The following is a 21090-nucleotide window of genomic DNA, read 5'->3' as shown; positions in this document are numbered from 1 at the left end:
CACACATGGAGCTTCCTTTGTTTACTCCTGTGACAACATTGACTGGCCTCGTCATAAACTGTCTTCCTATAAGGAGCTGAGCCAAAAGTAACAGATGGAAGGAGGAAAAGGGACTCGGCCTACTTTTAATACTTTCATTTACTTCCTCAGCCATTTTTCCCCTTTCCTTTGTGTCCAAGCACAACCTCATCACACTTCCCCCAATAATAAGACATTTTATAAACTGTTCAAAGTTGGGTCATGATGTGAAGTTATCCACCTTGCTCCTTTGTTTGAATGATTTACCTCGAACCACTATGAACTCCCATCTCTCCCATTAAGGGATTCTACAAAAGCTCATGTCCTACTGTATGAGGTCTGGACATTGTATTGCAATCCTTAAAACCTAAAAGACATCTCAGTCAGAGGCAAAATGCATCCAAATGTGTTTACATACTTGGTTGACAAAGCATTTAGCAATGCTGAAGAAAAACTGCATATACGAATATTTATACATAGTTTTGTGAAGCTATTATTGCATAGTGGTGCTGTGAAGCTATTATATCAAATTGGTTTAACACTTTTAACTGCCAAGATACAATCTGCTTGCCATCTGTTGGTGGAAAAAACAGGGGGAAAAAACAACAAAAAAAGATGCCAAAGCAAGATGTAGCAGTCTGTTAGGGAGATAGGCACGCCACAAATAAAAACAGTATCATACACAACTGTTTGTACTTAAAATGTGGTATTTAGTTCATTCTAGTTGTCAAATTCTTTCTCACTGTTTTTAAATGTGTATGAAAAATTGTTAATGTAACACAAAACCTATAAACTTATGGAATCATTGTGTAAAAGTACAATAACTGATGTGTTTGAGAGAGTATTTCAGGTGGATCAGAGTTAACATGCATTGGTTAGATTATTTTATTAAATATAACTAGGTGGTGCTTGAATGTTGGGAAAATAGGTATAGGTCCAGCAAATACCTAATTCCAACCAAGCTTTTCCTGATGTGCCCTTACCAGGCACATTGGGATGACCCGACAGTAAAAATGTAAGTAGTTCATATATCTGTATGGAGCTGTGTGAGGTCACTGACCCTGAACTCAGCACCAGAAACAACAAGAGAGGTATTGGGCTCAACGAAGAACTTCTGCTGATTGGACACAAGGGCTCATCCTATCAGACAGGAGCAGCAGCCGGTGGGATGAAAATCATAAAAAAAGAATGATAGAGGATGAGTAAAAAGACGATATAAAGCAAGATAAATAATACAAGTTGAGTCAAATATACATGCAAAATTCATAAAATAAAAATGTTTTAATAAAATAATTAAATGAATGAATAAATCAAGAACGGATCAGAGGGAAAGACGGCACAGTGCTTTGAATCGGATGAGAGAACTGATGAGAAACAGACAGAACTGACAGGAGCCAACAGCTCAGTAATGGAGCTGTTTCCAGCAATGTTCTCTGGACAGACGCACATGTGTGGTTGTGTCTTACATTTTCATTGTTGTCGAAACATACGTCAGGCCCTTTGCGGTATCTGGGATTCTGAGCCAGCTCGCATGGATCGGGACCTTCGGCTGAACAGAAATTGTCAGGAAAAAGCGTTACACCAGTCGCAGATAACACTTACAACAGCAACTATTGGATGATATAATCTGCCTGCCCAAAAAAGCCTTATGTTCTTCCAACCCATCAACCTTGGCTGGAGATATTTCTTCCAAGATTTTTGCTGACCTGCTATTACAATTTACGAGAACAATAAAGGCAAAAAGGCAGTTCTAGAAATGATTATTAATGATACAAACTATTTGTACGAGTACATTCAAATTAATCTTTATCTTTAAGCCATGCCATATGTATGTACGTGTGTATATATATTAAAATACAGCAGCATGTGTGTATTTATTGAGTGGGGTCCTTATTAGTGTAGCAACTTGAGGCTGTTTTGACCCCATGGTGGGGATCTCTCATGATGACCTCTGCACTTCTACAATAGTAGGAAGCTACGTTCGCGACACATCTGCCAAACAGATACGCTGAACAAATATACAGTATATCAATACTCACATTGTACATACATACAAACAAATTGCAGCTCTTAACCTTAATTCATCCTGATGGCAGCATGCAGACCAGATGAATTAAACAAAGAAGTGTAATCTGTGAGTAATATGAGACAGGCTTTCATATGCCGTGCATCTGGTTTACTGTTCACCCCTTAACATTCAGCAGGGACCCACTGCAAACTCCTGAGGTGTGCGTCCTTGTATTGAGAGTTTAAAGCCCCCCTGTCATAAGGGTGATGGATGGAGGGCTGGAAAGTAAAAAGGAAGTGTAACTCTATGTTTGATTTTTACGAGTGAAAGGATACAGGGTTGTTCAGCCTGTCGCAGCGGCCTGGGGTCACAGGACAAACACGTTGCCTTGGCATCAGTGATCAGGAACACTAGGTTGGTGTTTGGCAGCTTCTCAGCACGATACATCCTAGAAAGAAAGACATTCATAGTGGTAAACAGTGCATAGAGTATTTATTCAGTAATCTAGCTGTGCTGAAAGGATATCACGCAGCTTCAAATGTAAAGAGATATTCTGTACAATATACTGCATTTGCATATAGAGTGTATAGAATATGCTTTATACAGACAGGTATGTGTGCAGTTGGGCACACAATTACAAAGCTAAACCTCTTCTCTCGTCTGGGGATTGGCTTTTTATGGCAGTTTCTGTGTCTACAGTCGTTAACATTGGAGGGTAAAGCAGCAGACACGTGGGATTCAAAACACCCAGTAATTACAGCCATATTTAACTCCCTCCCACAGCCCAAATTGACACAGAAAGGAGGTTAGAGCAAAGGGGATGTGCAGTGGTCCGTGAATGTGTGTATTAGTGAGTTTGAAGTATATCCAGGGAGCGAAGGAAGAAACACAGATAAAAGAGCTTTTGTGCTTCCCTCTGCAGTTTCGGACACTGACAGATCAAGGTAATATGCATCTGATCAAAACTCACCAGAAAACAGCTGCCTGAAATCAGGCTGGAAAACAGAGAGAAGCCAGGAAACTAACACTATCCTGGACCCATCCCTGCACACCCATAAACAGAAGGATGTCCAGGAAGAAGATAGAGTAAAAGGGGAACAAATCTAAAATAAAGAATCCCATGTAATGCATGAGCGGATATAGTCATTCAAATAGGAGCACATGTACATTTTGCACGTATGACAATAGAACCACATACCTGGAGCAGTTCCCACAGTCCAGTACACCTGAGTAGGATCTTTCCTCATTGTCAAAGAAGTACTGAGTCTGCTCTGTGATGCAGCTTTCCTTAAACATTGCATCTGGTATGTCGTCATCCGGTGACTCCGCTAAAAACAAGGGGACATTTTTTATAAAAACAAACACTACAAAAGATTTATTGAGAGAAAGGTGGGATAATCCATCACATTTAGAAAGAGGTTGCAAATATTGCTTTGTCATCTCAATATGGCTTACAGTACAGTTATGTTTTGATGTACTAGCTTTTGTTGCTTACCTGCTTCTAGAAGGTTAGGGAACATGAGACCAAAGAAGAGCTGCTGAAGTATCGACCTAGACACAGAGAAGGAAAATAACAAAATGAGTCACACACAGATGCCATCTATAATTTATATTACATTGAACAACAAACACTTTTAGAGTGTTTGAGTCATTGGTGATCTAAATGTCAAGCGATGTGTCAGTCATTAGATTTTAAAAGTTGTGTATATTGCAATTGGACAGTCATAGAAATATCAGTGTATTGTTGTGTAACTGCTCTTGCCCTTCACTTACCGGTCAGCCTCATCCCTCAACAACATACATCTCTTTCTCATTTAAATTCCTACCCCAAAGTACAAATGTGCTCCCACTCGCAAGCAATACAAAAAGTGGAAAAACAAAAACACAGAAACATAAACTGTACACTCACCAGGCAGCACTGGAGGCCCACCAGCCAATACTGAGCATGTCTGCAATGGTAGGCTGAAGAAGGGGGAAAAAAGAGAGTCATATACCGTAGAGTAAAATCCAAAATAAAGCTGACAAGGAATTTTCTTTTTACATTTTGTATCACTTTCATGAAACAAGAAATACCTAGAATTACCAGTCAAGTTTCAGGTTACATCGATGTCTGTCCAAATTGTCATTACCTCCTCATTTGACCTTTTCCAACATTTGTGTGATAGACTTGATGAGTGATTGTATTTAAGTTATGACCGAAAAGTAAAACAGTTGTCACGTTCATACTTTGGTCCGAAAGGATATTCGTGCCAACGCCTTCATAGAATGGGACGAATGAACAAGCCACCCTAAAACCTAATATTCCCAATATTCCAAATGAATCAAGAACCAATATAGTTTTTAATCAAACATGTGTGTGTCTTACCACATAGACGGAGCGGGGTCCTGCTGCAATCTTGCTGCTTTTCTCCGGGTCGCAGACAGACTGGTAGTCATAGGTCTTGTTGAAGGAGTACAGAGAGGTGTTGACCAGGTTTATCATCAGCACAGGATCAACCTCTCCAAAGAACTGACCTATCTAGACGAGTTCAAATACAAACACACAAACACATAAAACCTGTCAACAAAAGCAGTGGAAGACTCTACTTGTACAAACAAATCATACAGCTGTGTAACATCTCCCCGGATGGGGCTTTACAGACTTGGCCATTCATTTCTGCATCGGTGCACTGCACATTTGCTTTTAGGTGCTTAGAGCCAATCAGGACGAGTGGTAAAATGTTCTGAGGCAGCACATTTTACCAGGTGGCAGTCAGACTGTCACTCTTCCACTTCGCTTCTAATACCATGCCCTTTTCACCCTCTGTTGAAGCGCTCTGGATAGGCAAGTGTGATGTCACGCTCCAGTGTCCCCTGTCTGGGTGTCGATGTTACATTGCTGTCAGTTTCACAGCAGGTTTTCAGCCGCAGCAGGTAGGCTTTGCTTGCTCAACCAAAAGAGCAATTTAAGGCAGAATGTTTGTAACATAAAGTTTAGGTAAAACAATGTTATCCCATGATTGAAATCAGAATAGTTAACTGTAGATTCACAAGGAGCACTCAGGTTATAAGTCTTCTTAGTTGCAGCGTTCCTACTACCTGAGCATTAACAATACATATAGCCCTGATAGAAGAGCTGTAGCCATCATCATAGAATTATGGCTACTTGTTTTAAAGCTGCAGACAGACTTGAAATGATGCATGATCCCAAGACGTTAAAAAGGGAAAGGAGGGTGCTTTTTCAAATGCAAGACATTGTAATAGCAGAATGGATCAAAGACAGCAGATGTCTGTCATGCAACGTTTCCAGACCTTCTGCATGTCCTACCGCTGACACACAGGGGCCTATAGCAGCCTGAGAGAGGTGGGTTCACACAGCAGAGCTGACTTCTTGCATTCACAGGGGACTTGCTTCACTTTACCGCAGCCTCCATGACTGACTAAAACCCATCACAGTCTTCCCTTTGATCCTCCTCCAGTCGCTAGTGCTTTACTTTACTGGAGACATCGATGTACTGCCGTCCTACAGGAGCTTTCAAAGGGCTCATAGCTAACAGGCCATTATCATATCTCAGCAGAGTCATAAGCCCTTTATATGACCTCTATATGCGATTGATGGATCCCTGTGGCATAGAGGAGCTAGGTATGAAGAAAGGTAGAGCAAAGACATTTGAACGATGGCAAAGTATTTGATTTGAACTTTTCTGACTATATGACCACAGATGACCACATGAGCTCGGGATTTAAGATTTTCATTACCATTTCTACACTGTAGCTAGTTTACATATGACATTAAAGCCTTTGAATCTTGAATCAGATTATTTATTGTGGGAGGGTTTATCAAATAATTGGACAAGGACAAAGGCAGCAGAAAAGTTAAAGGGGACCTATCATGCAAAATGCAGTTTTGTATGTCTTTTATACATGAATAAGTGTCCCCGGTGTGTCAGGGAACTCACCAAGTGTCAGAAAACACAACCCTCTCTCTTTTTCTCCATACCAAAATCTCTAAAAACGGGGCTGCAACGGATCTGATACAGACTGATACAGATTTGAAAATGTTCTGACGTCAGAAACGTCTATACAGTATGGGCAACTCTCCACTTATCAGGGGAATGAGAGGTAACAGCATTGTAACAGCATGGTAACAGCATGGTAACAGCATGGTAACAGCATGGTAACATAACGCTCGTGCCTCGCCCCCCTCCTTTGCACGGGGGCGTGGTCAGCTGCAGCTCATTTGCCACAGAATCAGCCCTTGTGAAGACAGGGCTGGAATAGAGCAAATAGAGCGAAATGAGGCATGGCTAAAATGCATGATCTGTTTGGTATTTTGAAAAAAAAAACTACAATATATTATTCAAATATAGCATGATAGGTCCACTTTAAGTATACATGGTTGTAATAATGTGAAAAAACTGCTTTTCGGGTAACTTACAAGGGTGATATACTCTTCCTGGTTTGACATCAGAAGAAATCCTCCATCATCCAGGATTACACAGTCCACATGCTGTGGGGGAAAAAAAGATAAAGAGTACAAATAAAGTAGTACAAAGTATTTGGAATTTAAAAAAGAGCTTTCATTATTTATAAAGAAGTACTAATCAAGCTTTATTACAAAAGCTTTCATTGCTGTACCTTGTCATTCCTTAGACAGCCACAGATCTCATCCTTGCACTAAAATGTAGAAAAGTGAACCAGATCATTTGTATTGTATAACGACAAAGCTGTAAACAAATTGTACATATGATACAATGAGATTATAAACACAACTTACGTTCAGTTTCAGTGTAGCATTTATGAAACTGTTCATCCAGAATGAGACATTGAGTTTCACACCCACCACTACAAAGCAAACCACAAAACAGGCAGATGCACATATGTTGAAACTTGTCATTTATATTGCATCGAACAAATCTTTAAACTTGGCTTAGCAAGACTGACCTGCTGGCTTGAGCGTGACTTCACCAATCGTGACGTCCACTGATTTGCTCACTAGAATACCCGACTCAGTAACAGACTCCCTCACCTCTGCTGCAGTGGAGAAGGGATACACAAGGGAAGGGAATGAAATCATGGCAATTTAACCTAAATCATGTAAAAAAAAAGACCTTGGCACGGAACCTTTCATAATGGGAATCACAGTCAAATAGGAATAATCGCTATCCATCGTGGGGAATTCCATGCATTTTTAGCTGCTTGTAATTTATGTGAGTGGAGCTGAGTCTGTGAGACCGGTACATGTGTTAATCCAGTCAAGTGTAGCTGAAAGCGCAGCTACATTACGTCTGCCTGTCCTGATGTCTGTTAGAGAGATCAGCGGAGATAACAGGAAGCAGGGCAGGAGGGAGATGGGGGGGGGGGGGGAAGTGCTGACAGACACAGCGGGAAAAAGGAGAAGGATAAAGAGTGATATCAGAGGCCTGAGAGTGTGATCTTTGCCAGGAGAATCGAGATGACGTCCAAAAGGCAGAGAGCAGGATAGGCTCAGTGCCAGACCACATTGAGGACCCTCAAACATACAAAAGTGCACGAAACATACACACTGTCCAACCTTTCAGAAGACTTACGGAAATATGGAGCTGTGAAAATATAAACTTCATTGTCCAGGGTCCTTTTGTAGAAGCTGGACTCGTATGTCTCCGGATTCTCAGCCCAATCTTCTCCAGCACTGAAAATGAGTATTGTATCATAGTATTATATATGGGCCATTATTTCCATAAAACACCAAGCAAAAGTATTTGAGGTATCTGGAAAATGTGTATTTAAAATCTTTAGCCAGATTTGAGTCATCAAAATAGCAATCAAATCTGAAGCACTTGATATATGTCAAGAGCATGACCCTGTTAAAAGGAACAAGGGATTGAGTTCCAGGTTTTATAGGCAGGAGGAATATGCATTTATCTTCAGCTGGAGTATAATATTCTGACCAAGCGAAACCCCCCACATTTAGGTTAGACAAAAGAAGCAGCGAGGAAATTGAGGAAAATGAGCTGCGTTTGGCTGCTGGATGTGTGGTTATGACCCGTGTCCTGTTCCGGCTTGGCAAGCTCTGGGAGTTCAGCTATAAGTGTCTAATCCTCTCTGTTCTGCAGAATAACCCAGTGGAGCAGGTGAGTAAGGCAGCCAAAAAAACGCTCAGCTCAAGAGCATTACAGTCTGTATCCATTTTCATCTCACACATTTACACCAGCAAATATTTGGGCAAGGCTTGACGGGCTGTTTTACGACGCCAGCACTAACGTGAGAAAAGAGAGAGAGGAGATTACCTTCTTGGGAAGACTCTTGTGATTCCTCCATCTGTGGCTACAAACCTGGCCACTATCCCATCCCTGAAAACATGGAAAACAGCCTCCAATCAAACATCAAAGCCAATCGCACTGATTAGAAAAAGTATTTGTGATCTGTGAGAGCAAGCTGCAGACATGACACAAATCGTATGTGCCCACAGTCACTTGCCTTCATATGTGCTAACGCTAAACAGACACTCTGCAGTGTGAGTGTAAGTGTTTCTTCAGATTATTTCAGACAAGTGGGCCTACGATGAAAGGAAACACACTGATGCAATTATTTTATTTTCCTCTAGAAACAGCATGTCTTGGCAGAGCTCTTGGTTGGGTGTGATATGTATTCTGTTCTTTGCTTTCATCGTATTTCTCTAGTTGGATATGATCAAATCAACCAGAGTAGAAAGGATAGATTGAAACTCTGGCTCAGTTACTCGGTAAATTGAGCATGAAATAAGCGTTGGCTATTGTAGTACAGAGCAATATTGTGCACATGCAACACAGATTTCTATATAAAGAATGTTTTTAATAAGCACTGTAAGTTGTGCATTGTAAAGAGAGAAAGATTTGAGACTCACACTGTCTGCTCGTTCCAAAGTTTAACCAGTCCAGCTGTCAGACCTGCATCCAGAATTACTCGATTCACCAGGGACATATTACCTGTCAATATAAGAAAATATACATTTTGCATATTTCAAACATCACCATAAAAACCCTGCTCACTAGGGAAATACGGTTGAAGCAACGTCCGTCTTTTGTGTAAGAATCTTGGCAGGAAAGATGGTTATGTTGTGCTTTTGGTCTTTACTGATGAGCCACTGAGCAATGCTCTTAATCCAGTATTCTCTTTTTCAGCTTAACTGTTAACTGGCTAGCATGGATGATACGCTGGAGACAAGTGTTTAAGTGTTTGAAAATGGTAGACAAAGAGAAGGTGTGTCGAGCCAAATGTCGAGCCAAATCGAAAAGTTGTTCTTATGGAACTTGTTAGGAAATCATCCAGCTGGGAGACATGTTTTTGTAGGTCTGTTCTGAGTGATTATTAGACAGTGAGTCAGCAGGGAAACATCTTTGAAACATTTGCTGTTGCTGCCTTAAAAGAGAGACAATGCCAAGATATTGAGTTTGAACCCCATTGTAAAGAAAATTACTTTTTTAAAGTAAGCACAGGTTAGTTAAATACAACTTCCATAGAATGCCACAGTGACGCGTCCTAAAACCGAATCGTACATTTAATCGATAGATTTATGATCGATAGATTTATGATGCGAAAATTATAAAAGTAGGGTAGACATGTGGAGATTATCCGACTGAACAAAACGTGATCCGTCTCTTAAATATGTGTCAACCACAGACCTTATTTCGAGCTATTTTCCAAAATCCTATGGAGAAATTGCATTGCTTTTTTGTCGAAGTAACCCGGGACGCTGGGTTTAGGACGCGTCACTGTGGCACTCTATTGAGCGTTGTTTTAAAGGTCCCTTATTATATTGTTTTTCCTTACTTTATTATGGGTCTCAGATGCAAAACATGTCTCTGAAGTGTTTGGCTCCAAATACCAAACAGATCGTGCATTGTAGCATCCCATAATCCCCTATGATGTTTCAAGCCTGTTCCAAAATGGCTGATTCTCTGTCTGTTACTTTAGATGTCAATAAGGAGCCCCTCCCCACGCCCCTCTGAGAGATATTTGGTTAAAAATAACCCAATGGTGCTCTAGGAGGAGATTCAGCTGATAAGGTGGGCGGGGGTTACCTTGGTTGCAGTGTCAATTATTTTATGTGGGGCTATTGTAATGGTGAATAAACGACACGGGGAACATTTTGAGAAAAGACCCCTTAAATTATGACTTCTGGTGATGTTAGAGATATGAGAAGACTGATCAATACCTCCATAATCTTCAGTGTGGTTAGCTATGAATCTTCCAAAACTTCCAAATACCTTGTCCTGGACATAGTTTCTACAGTAAACTGTGCAACAATACAATAGGCCCACACAAACTGCAGAACACCGGTTCTTTGGGAACACTCAAATGATTTAATTCCCATTTAAAATCAGGAGACTAAATACGAACATTATATGCAGACACAGACGTGGTTCAGAAACACAGAAATATTAGAAAACAGACCATTAAGATGGATGCTGTCAAAACTCAACTATATACAATAATATGTGTGTGTGTGTGTGTGTGTGTGTGTGTGTGTGTGTGTGTGTGTGTGTGTGTGTGTGTGTGTGTGTGTGTGTGTGTGTGTGTGTGTGTGTGTGTGTGTGTGTGTGTGTGTGTGTGTGTGTGTGTGTGTGTGTGTGTGTGTGTGTGTGTGTGTGTGTGTGTGTGTGTGTGTGTGTGTGTGTGTGTGTGTGTGTGTGTGTGTGTTTATTTATCACGGACACATAGTATCTGTCCCCGGCTGTTTGAAGAGCAAGCATGGGAAACAAAAGACAGTGTTTACCTCTTTGCATCCAGCTAGTCACACACACAGTACAATCACACTCCCTGTAATTGACATAATTAATAGATAGTTTAACTTCTCACCATCATTTGCTGTGGCCAACTGATGTTAACGATCGTAACTGAAAGGCTGCCTGTCAAACGTAAACATTCAGCCACTTGATTCGCAAACTCTCGCGAGAGTTTTACACAAGATGGATCCTTTCTAGCCATAACCCTGCACCGGGCGCTTACATTGGCGCCTGGTGATCATCAGATTTGACGACGCTGATTGGCTGAAATTATGTTTCGGAGCCATAGCTTACAGATAGCAACAGTCAGCTGCTAGTGGCTGCTGCTGCACTGGTTGAGGGCTCCTCTCTTAGCGCCCAGACGAGAGAGGGTAATGATACACGGGCAAGGCCAGGCAGGAAACATGTGACTTATCAGTAACTTTCGACATCGTAACACAATTTTAAACGAGATTTTATTGTAGATTATACAATTTACTGATACCAACAATATAATATTTACCTTGTTCATTAAAAATAAAAATAAAAAATATCTTTTTTTTTTAAAATATGTTTTTAATTTTAATTTTTAATGTGGGAAAAGGTGGGGCGGCCCCTAGCGCCCCTATGGGCCGGCCGCCACTGCTTGGTTGGTTATTGGCTAATGGTTACACAAGCCAAAAGAATCATGATGACTTCATAAAGTGGCCAAAATCTGATCAGCTCATTTTCAGACAGGTTTTTATATAAATGGATCACGACAAAAAGAGAGCAAATATTTTTTCCTGAAACTTTCAGAATCTCTTTACACAGAGGGGACACATGTTTATGTATAAAAGACATGAAAAAGTGGATTTTGCATAATAGGTGACCTTTAAATCATGCCCACAACTTTGTTTAGAAATACTTTGAAATGAAAGTAAACTGTGAGACTGCACGAACAGCAACAAAATGAATGCATCTTTATATGGCTTGACCTTGTGTTGAAATGGATCAAGGCTATCTAGATCCATTAGCTATATGATGGTGGTAAGCCATACTAAAGGGGAGATCCATTAGAATGATGACAAATCAAACACAGTGAGTCATTGTGTAGCATGACAACATCAAGCTTCTTGGAAACTCAGTCAATCAAGCTGATGTCATTCTACTTCGACCGCACTGATCTAAGGACCAAAGTGATGCTCTGACCTTCAAATGTTGACCATTGTGATATCAAAGTATCGCTGTGACTAACAGTAAAACACACCCTGCATACACACCAACACTCCAACTCTCATTACTGCACCCAAAGCAAAGCTACATTCTGTATATGGATGTATGTATTGATCAGTGGTTTCATAATACTCATATGAATACAAACAGAAAGCTTATACCACAACCTGTGCAGGTGTGTCAAGTGAGATAACAGTGAAGAAGATGCATGACTCACATGCATCTGGGGGGTTCCTATCAATGTACTGGCTGAAGTCGAGGACAAACTGGGTGTTGTTGAGTGACAACTTCAGCTCTTTGCAGTATCCCCTGAAGGAACAGTATTGATCAGTTCCAATATAACTCCCTTGTTCAGTACAGTGACAGTTCAATAGTGTTAGGGTCACTCACCTCGGAGCAAGGTAAGTGTATCCATACTCATCAAAATTCTCCTGCAGTATGGTTTCCAAAGCTTTTGAAAACACAAAGCATTTGGTTTAGGAAAAAAGAGATTATAGATTATCCAAACTAGGTGCTTAAAAGTGTGGTCAGTATTTATAAGACGATGTTAATCAGGAAACACTTCACAATTAGATGGATCAAACACATACTGTACATACACACATATAATATTAGACATTTTTTATGTGAATGATTAAGGTAGAGAGTATGGATGAGGATGAAAGGGGGGGCATGAGACAATTACTGAGTGAGAAATACTTGCCTTCTTGCCCTGTAGTGACCCCAGAACAAGTGGAGTTGAGGAGAGGAGAAAGTAGAAAAGACAAACGGTGATTAAAATGCATTCATCCTCTGATCGAGCCATACCTTGGAAAATGTGCTGAACATTGTAAATAGTTTAAACAGTAGGTAAAACTAAATATATCATGCCATGAAACAATATCACATCTAATTGAAAAACTTGAAATAGATTGAGGAACGCAGAACAATAAAGGAGCAGGAGGATGGCATGAAAGGGACAGCACATAAATATATACAATATTAATACATAATAGACCTACTACTCTATGCTTTGACTGCCCTTGCTCTGGATTTCATTTAAAATACTATCTGGTAATTCTTATCTCATAAATGACATGACAGGCATGGACGGCCTTCATTCACTGGTCTCTTAAAATGATGACATTTTTGACATTTCCTTTAAAATATACTGAGTCCTGTGGTGCAGTCTGCAGAAAAAATGACTGAGCGTTGAGTTTCCTCGAGGTCGTGAAAATCTGGTGCAGGATGAAACAACGTCCTTCACATAAAAGATAACAGGCAGATTCATTGTCCCTCTGTCTCTATAGACTGGGCCGGGTGTCTCTATGTCCAATTGCTTTCCACGCCACACATTTTTCTTTTCTTTTTTTTTTCTTTATTTCTCTGTTACCATCTCTTCAACGCCAGTATTAGGTCATCTATTGTATGCATGTAGCAGTTCTGCCATATGGACAAAAAAAAAGTTCAACACACACTTGACTAGGGACCCTCCGTAATGTAGTAAAAGGACAAGTGGCTGCAGGAACCACCTACTGCAGGAAAGTGCTAAGATGGATCGAGGCATTGGTGGTCTGGCTCCGGTGTGAAACTCTATACGGCTGTATGGAGAACTTTAGAGTCCCGAACTCCCTTATCGGAGTAGTCTGTGGCAGCAAGGCATGGTGTGTTACTTTCTTTAACAGGCCTGTAAACATTCTGACAGTCTTTATAGCATGGTGACAGACTCGTTATTGCAGAGAGGGAGTGATACAGAGGCCGAAACACTCAGTCAAAATCTCATCTGTTGGAATAACTGCACCATTAGCCATTTATGCTTTGTGATGTCACATCAAAGATTTGAAAAAATCCACTAAAACCAGATGGTTTTGTGCTGATTCCGATGATTTTCTTCCATTTATATCCCTTGATCAAAGTGTCTAGCCATGCCTCTACAAAGTAATGAATAAGCATTCATACCTCAGAGTCCATCCATCTATATGTAATCATGCAAATACTGTTTATAGAAGACACATATGAAGTGGAAATGCATCACATGGAAAGAGAAAGACATGGATGACACAGAATAGCGAGTACTTGCCCCAAGTGGAAGCTGTGAGATTCCAATGTGAAAGGACAGAAGAGAAAAACATGCATTAGAATCAAAATGCCAAGAGCATCACCCAGAGTGTATAGTATGTGTGTATATGAAAGAGTTTTGTCCTTGTGATTATAGCCATGTTCTGAGCTGTTAGGAGAAGCAGCCAAAGTGTTTCATACAGCAAGACAGCCTTGAGAGCAAACGCAGCAAAAAAAAGTAAGCTGAAAAGAAATAAAGCGGTGAAGGGAGAGGGATAAAGGAGAGTAGGAGAACAAAGGGAGGACAACTTTACAGATTAGACAGAGAGACAAAGGAGAACAATCTGAGTAAATCACGTTTGCTTCAGGTTGCCTGTTAGCTTGAGACACGGATCTGGTAAAGTACAGATGGACTTTATAAGAGGATGGTGGAGATGAAATTGGCCATCGAGACAGTGCGAAAATGTGGAGTGCAGAATAAGAAAATAAAGGAAAGCTGGTAGGAGAGGTGATAATGAGCAGGGAGAGGAGGCAAGGGAAGTGTATTCTTCTCCAAACCCTGAAGGAGGGCCAGAGAAGGGGAGTAAATAAGAAGAGAAGAGAAAAATTGACAAGATCAAAAGATCTTGTGCTTTGGCTGGGTGTGGGAGAAAGAAGGCATGTGGATGAGTATGTGTGGGAGTGCGGGGCGACTGACCAGTGGGTTACACTACAAAAGAAAAGCACCGTGGGGATCCGCTGATCTGAGCAGCAAATACAAAGGAGTGGTTGTGGTTCCAGCTAGGAGCAAGAGGAGATACTGAAGAGGAGAACCCGAGGAAAGTATGCATGGGAGCTGGTTGTGAGAAACCAGCTAAATTCAATCTGATTGACTTGTTTGAACACTTTTGAATCATGAGAGTGTATGCTATACTTACACATAGCTTTGTTTGTATCATCCCCCAGATTTGCTTGAATGAAGTGTTCACTGTATTTAGGCAGAGCAAGAGCCAGGCTGCAGAAAAAAAGATAATCACAGTCACATTGATGATAGGTTGCAAGCTTAGTCGTCGTTAAAGCAATTGGAAACGGAAACTAAAGCAAGCAATTTTTTCTAAATTGCTCTGTGAAGTAATACTGAGTATTTTCATGAGATACAAGAGGATGTATTGAAACACAGAAAAAACAAAAGCTGATTAAGGTTTCCATGTTTATCAGGAAGGCTTTGCTGCATGTTCAATAATAATAATCCCTTAAATGTGTTTCCCATCAACCAAGCCAAGCCTGCTATTAGAAACATGAGAGTGAGCCCTGTTGGCCTAAGTAGTGTCCTCCAGCATCTGGAGTGCTCTTAGGAGTTAGTGGCAGTGAGTTGTCCTAAGTGAAAGAGACAGATTAATAAACCATGAAGGCTGAATGCAAAATTGCTGAGCTGGTTTACCTGTAATCTGTTCCATTGACCGGTGCAAACGTGTATGTCCGGACTCCTCGATCTATGTACCTCTGGCAAAGGTAATACACACAGGAACTGGCATTTATAACTGCTATGTAATGTTAAGGTAAGTATCGTTCAATGTGTTATTGTTTAAAATGTAAAAGGAAAAAAAGGGGCTATCCTTAAATATAGTTTAAAGTTATATTACGTTTTTCTTTCAATAATACAAATGACAAATAAAAACATTTATTTTTTTAATCTAGGTAGAATGTAAAAGACAGTTTTCAGCTCAATGAAAGCTGACACATAATCGGCAGTTCCTACACGTCTTATCTCTTAAAGGTGACCTATCATGCAAAATGCACTTTTGTACGTCTTTTATACATGAATATGTGTCCCCGGTGTTCCAGGGAACTCACCAAGTGTCAGAAAACACAACCCTCTTTATTTTCCTCCATACCCAAATCTCTAAAAAAGGGGCTGCAACGGATCTGATACAGACTGATCCAGATTTGAACACTTGTATGTCGTCACAGAAGTTGCGCTACGGCTATTTGGCCAACTCCACCAATCAGGAGGAGAAAGCCACGGACATTGCCGTTCGAAAGCGCTGGAGACGCTGTAGTACATATTTCAGGCCACCAGATGGTGCTGTTCTCACTGAATCCGAGTGTGAAAGGCAGTGTTAAATTGAGCGAAATGAGGAATGGCTAAAATGCATGATCTGTTTGGTATTTTGAAAAATGAAAAGTATAAATATGCCTTATATAGGTATGGTCCTACACTATATTATTCAAATATAGCATGATAGGTCCAGTATACTATACTATATGTACTGCTAAAAACAATTGCCAGGAATCTTTGCAGGAAAACAACTTTGATTATGTAGGAGCATGAAATACAAGTGGAACATATTGGGTTTGCATCTTTTAGAATTTTTTTATATAATCTGTGATGAAATATGATAATAAATATTGAAACTAACTGCTGCTTCAATATGAATTACTTAAATAGTTCGTTTTGCAACAGTATATTTACGTTACAAAAAATAAACCTTTTCCTTTGTACAATGATAGACACTTAGCACTCCTAATATATTGGTATTTCAGTTTGCCTACATAGTCAGTGAACATCTCTGCAGAGTATTCAGTTGCAAGGCACAGTCATGGCAGGCGACCTCTACAAAAGTATCCAAACTAATTTAAAGTTCTCCCAAATGTTAAGCTTATTTGAGTATTTTTTCTTACCTCATCTTGAGTTTTTACCAGAGTGTTAATGGTACTTTCGCCTGTCTCACCATCGATCATCATTTTTCTGATCTAGTTGGAGAGATGAAAAACAGACAGTGTAAATGAACTGTGTTTCAAACGTCACTGGATCTGATTCAGTGAGTCTCAGCTGATTTAAAAACATTCTGTCTCATAACCGCAGGCTAATAAATTAGGAACACTGAGTAAATCACATGCAGGGGCTTGTCATGATAGCTTTATGAGGAGACATGAGACATCTGGCACCCGAATACCTGCCTGGATGTATATCCTCCTCTGAATATTTGCCTGAGTGTGTGTGTGTGTGTGTGTGTGTGTGTGTGTGTGTGTGTGTGTGTGTGTGTGTGTGTGTGTGTGTGTGTGTGTGTGTGTGTGTGTGTGTGTGTGTGTGTGTGTGTGTGTGTGTGTGTGTGTGTGTGTGTGTGTGTGTGTGTGTGTGTGTCTGTGTGTCTGTGTGTGTACGTGTGTGTGTGTGTGTGTGTGTGTGTGTGTGTGTGTGTGTGTGTGTGTGTGTGTGTGTGTGTGTGTGTGTGTGTGTGTGTGTGTGTGTGTGTGTGTGTGTGTGTGTGTGTGTGTGTGTGGGTGGGTGTGTGTGTGTGTGTTTGTCAGGGGGATTTCAATATATCAGAACACTCCACCTCCACTTTGATGTCATTCTCCAGCTCAGCATCTAAGAAGTCCAGAGTAACAGGTTCCTGGAATTTAGGATTCTGAGAAAAAGGATGATATTTCAGTCTGAAGACTCCAATAATACTGCACGCACGCACGCACGCACACACACACGCACGCACACACACACACACACGCACGCACACACGCACGTACAAACCTAATGACAGAATAAGAGGATTGATGTGAACAAAGCAGAAGAAACCTTTAGCCTTATCCTGCATTGCTTGAAACAAAGTTTATCATGTAATAACCCCCTTTCATATCACTCTATCGAAAGCCTGCTGAGTTGATAGAGTAAAATGTTATAAAGTTCAGACGACCGTATTACGATTGTTATTCAGAAATGGGTTCTTGCTATGGCAATCAGCCATTGAGAGGAAAATCCCCTGCATCTTAGAACTGGCATTGCATTGAATTACATCAAGTGTACTACAATTATTTTAGCCATACTGCTCTTTTATTTTCAATTCAAGAGTAATGCCAATCATATTCCTTAACATATGACTCCAATGAAATCCGTGGTATAAAAAACAAAGGGCGCCATATGGCAGTATTTTGACAACATATCTGTGGCACCAGACACAGCTGAATCAGATTTGATACAAAGTGACACTGGACCCTATTAATGTCTTGTCTTAAAAACCCAATACGACTGAGTGGCTTTATGGTGGTATAAAATGGTAGCAATAATCTAGTGCTTCTCTATAAAACAGCACTACATGGAATCTGATACGTGCCTCTCCTCCAAAGCGTTTGTTCACTCAAAAAAAAAAAAGTCTTTATTTTATGTTGACATGTGCAAGGATGCATTTCAACTTTGAAAGAAGTCAAAAATAATTAAGAGTAGACACTGAAGGTTAAAATAAAAAAGCATGCAATAAACAATAAAGCAAAAATACTCAATCAAATAAAAAACATGTGTTCATTTTTCTTACATTTGATGCAGGGTTAAATGAAATGAAGCAGCAAAGAAAAATGATGAAGAGGAAGCATCTCAGCATGAAAATGAGAAAAGAAAGAATAAAAGATCAAGAGGTACAACACTGAATGAAACATCAAACATACACAACAACGAAAAAACAGGAGAGCATATGAAGAGAGGAAACATGGGAACACTGGTGGTGGGAACAGCAAAGGAAAGAGATCAAATGCAAAAAAAGAAGTCAGAAAAGAAGAGCACAAGAGAGAATACTGTATGTCAGCAGATGATTTGTAAAGGTGAGCTTGGATGTCAGATTAAAATAATGCTTCTGCAACTGTGGTGATTTGGGCAATGAATATGAAGTATGTACAAACATAATTAAAGAAAGGGAACAGGTCAAGGGAAATGTTGACAGGGCTGAAGGTCAGCATTACTATTCACCTGATGTCCCATTGAGATCCCATCACATGATTGATTCAATGAGACAGTGTGTGATTGACAGGCCCTACACACATACACACTGTACTAACGGTTGATGGGGGGGATAATAAGCATGCCGTCTAGCTTGAATACACAATGTCAGTGATATGTGCAACAAACAAAGACCATATGTATAAAGTGGACGTAGCCACCATAACATCTAGAACTGGCTTTTGGAATGGTGTTTTCTAAGCCTTGAGGGTGGCATTTTTGCAGTAGCCATCTTGTTTTTTTGGAAACAGAAGTGACACAAGAGGGTGGGGCGAAGGACAACCAAACTGTATCCAAGAAATTGGAAAAAAGAAAAAATGTGTACCATTAACTTTCATGAAGTGTGAAAGGGTAAATGTTCTAACAAATTGTAGTATCAACCTGGCAATCTCAAGGGGCCATGCCTTAAAAAATACTTTGCTTTATTGTGAAACTAACTCTAAATCGGACAATACTTTACAAATAAACATGCTGTATTCATAAGGACATACAACTAGCTAATGGAATTATAAACTCATATTCATTATAATGAGTTAACCTAAACTTCTATGCAATCTGTTTTATTTTTGCAGCCGGTTCACTCGCCCCCTGCAGGACACTAGAAAATATTCAAGTTTAAGGCACATTCATATCAGCTTCACTCTAATGATTCCAAGGTTATCGCTTGACAAGCTTGATCTCAATACAACCTTGTTCTCTTCCCACTGTACTTTCTTTAATTCCCACATATGCAAGCTGCACTTCTAAAACCAAAGTGTAACAACAAATGTTTAAATGGAAAATTGATAGGAAAGCAGAAGAAGCCAACAACATCTCAAGGACTATATGACTGCTGCTATATCTACTACAGTAGAGAACACTGCTACCTGAAGGAGCTACCTCTGCTATCTTCACTATTTCTACTTTATCTCACCTCGTGAAAAGTGACAGCATATTTATTAGTGAGCCTGAGCTTCCTGTTTCGAATCCTTTTCTAGGAAAGTTATGAAAAGATGCACAATGATACATTTTGGTTTTCAAAAATGTCTCTGTGTGGGGGCTTGGGATTCCAAAGTTCCTCAGAAAAACAACTTTTCAAATACATACAAACACTTCCAGCTGCGATTCAGTCACCATTTTTAAGGCGTATTGACACACACACACACACACACACACACACACACACACACACACACACACACACACACACACACACACACCCACACCCACACCCACACCCACACCCACACCCACACACACACACACACACACACACACACACACACACACACACACACACACACACACACACACACACACACACACACACACACACACACACACACACACACACACACACACACACACACACACACACGAAGAGGAGGGAAATCTCCTTTGTTCAAAGAAGGGGGAGAGAGATAGGTCATCATGGCCCCACAAACTGAACTCCCATGCAGCACATGGCCGCTGTGCAGCCTGTCAGAACCTGCTTGCCCCGGGCTGAAGGTAGTGGGTTTCAACCTCTTGTGGGGTCGTGGCTAATTATCACCAGGTTGCATCGTAATACCTGCCATTGGCTACACAAAATCCTGCTTCCTTTAAGTCAGACAAAACAAATTTGATATGATACCACACGCAGTTTTGCTGGATTTGATAAACATTGTTTAAGTTGTTGTGAAATCAAACATACTTGAATTGGCTAAAAGTAAGCTTGTACAATAGAAGCTGTCATAAAACAATATGTTCCTCTTTTCCTTCATATAAACAGTAATCTACATACAAAACGCAAACACCATTAGCATGATATATTCCTATGGATAAAACATTACATTTTATTATGGGATGTACTACTTTCACTTTCAAACACATTATCTCTACTTTATGCCCCGCAGCTTCTTTTCATCCTTCATTTTAAACATTTATGCCAGTTCCCTGCCAAGTCTACATATCTATTTTATCACACATGGTAATGAGTGACCTTCTAGCAAGAACTGACGATATCAAGTCATACTCTAACTGGAGAATTTGTTCTTTTTATGAAAATAATAAGGAGATGGCATATGATACAGTCTGAAAGAACCAGCTCAGTCTGCTAGAAAGCATATTTCTTATTGAGCAGAAGCAGTGATTTTGTAATCATTAGGGATATTCAGAATATAATACTTTGCGTCAAGGGATAAAGAAATGTGTTGGGCCAGATGCCATACCTTTGGCTGGAGATTGGGGTGCAGCAGAACATATCCATTAGGATCAATGGCAAAGTAGTATCCATTTGGACCAATCTGAAGGAAAAAAAGAACATAGGAGTGGGGAATTAAATATGTGTAGAGAAAGCCACATGATGCCTGCAGATAAAAGTTGTGAAACAGCTGATAATA

General features: G+C 40.2%; 1 protein-coding gene across 1 annotated transcript in view; it reads right to left on the bottom strand.

The window, feature by feature from the left end:
• LOC307039557 (voltage-dependent calcium channel subunit alpha-2/delta-1) overlaps positions 1 to 21090 on the bottom strand; it is a 65827-nt gene that overhangs the window by 2662 nt on the left and 42075 nt on the right. Inside the window, exons 18-38 of the mRNA XM_079681702.1 lie at positions 20920 to 20994; positions 17304 to 17375; positions 16645 to 16716; positions 15404 to 15465; positions 14901 to 14977; positions 12337 to 12397; positions 12164 to 12255; positions 8871 to 8952; positions 8275 to 8337; positions 7576 to 7676; positions 6950 to 7039; positions 6783 to 6850; positions 6644 to 6682; positions 6444 to 6515; positions 4392 to 4544; positions 3936 to 3988; positions 3522 to 3577; positions 3225 to 3354; positions 2362 to 2474; positions 1485 to 1567; positions 1079 to 1158 (exon numbers count right to left, since the gene is read on the bottom strand). Coding sequence (XP_079537828.1) covers positions 1079 to 1158; positions 1485 to 1567; positions 2362 to 2474; positions 3225 to 3354; positions 3522 to 3577; positions 3936 to 3988; positions 4392 to 4544; positions 6444 to 6515; positions 6644 to 6682; positions 6783 to 6850; positions 6950 to 7039; positions 7576 to 7676; positions 8275 to 8337; positions 8871 to 8952; positions 12164 to 12255; positions 12337 to 12397; positions 14901 to 14977; positions 15404 to 15465; positions 16645 to 16716; positions 17304 to 17375; positions 20920 to 20994 — 1694 coding nt within the window. The remainder of the gene's footprint in view (positions 1 to 1078; positions 1159 to 1484; positions 1568 to 2361; positions 2475 to 3224; positions 3355 to 3521; positions 3578 to 3935; positions 3989 to 4391; positions 4545 to 6443; positions 6516 to 6643; positions 6683 to 6782; positions 6851 to 6949; positions 7040 to 7575; positions 7677 to 8274; positions 8338 to 8870; positions 8953 to 12163; positions 12256 to 12336; positions 12398 to 14900; positions 14978 to 15403; positions 15466 to 16644; positions 16717 to 17303; positions 17376 to 20919; positions 20995 to 21090) is intronic.

The sequence above is a fragment of the Notothenia rossii genome (assembly GCF_949606895.1).
Source record: "Notothenia rossii genome assembly, chromosome: 5".
NCBI classification, from domain to species: domain Eukaryota; kingdom Metazoa; phylum Chordata; class Actinopteri; order Perciformes; family Nototheniidae; genus Notothenia; species Notothenia rossii.
The sequence above is the reverse complement of the archived record's forward strand: the minus strand, read 5'-3'. Positions and strand labels throughout refer to the sequence as shown.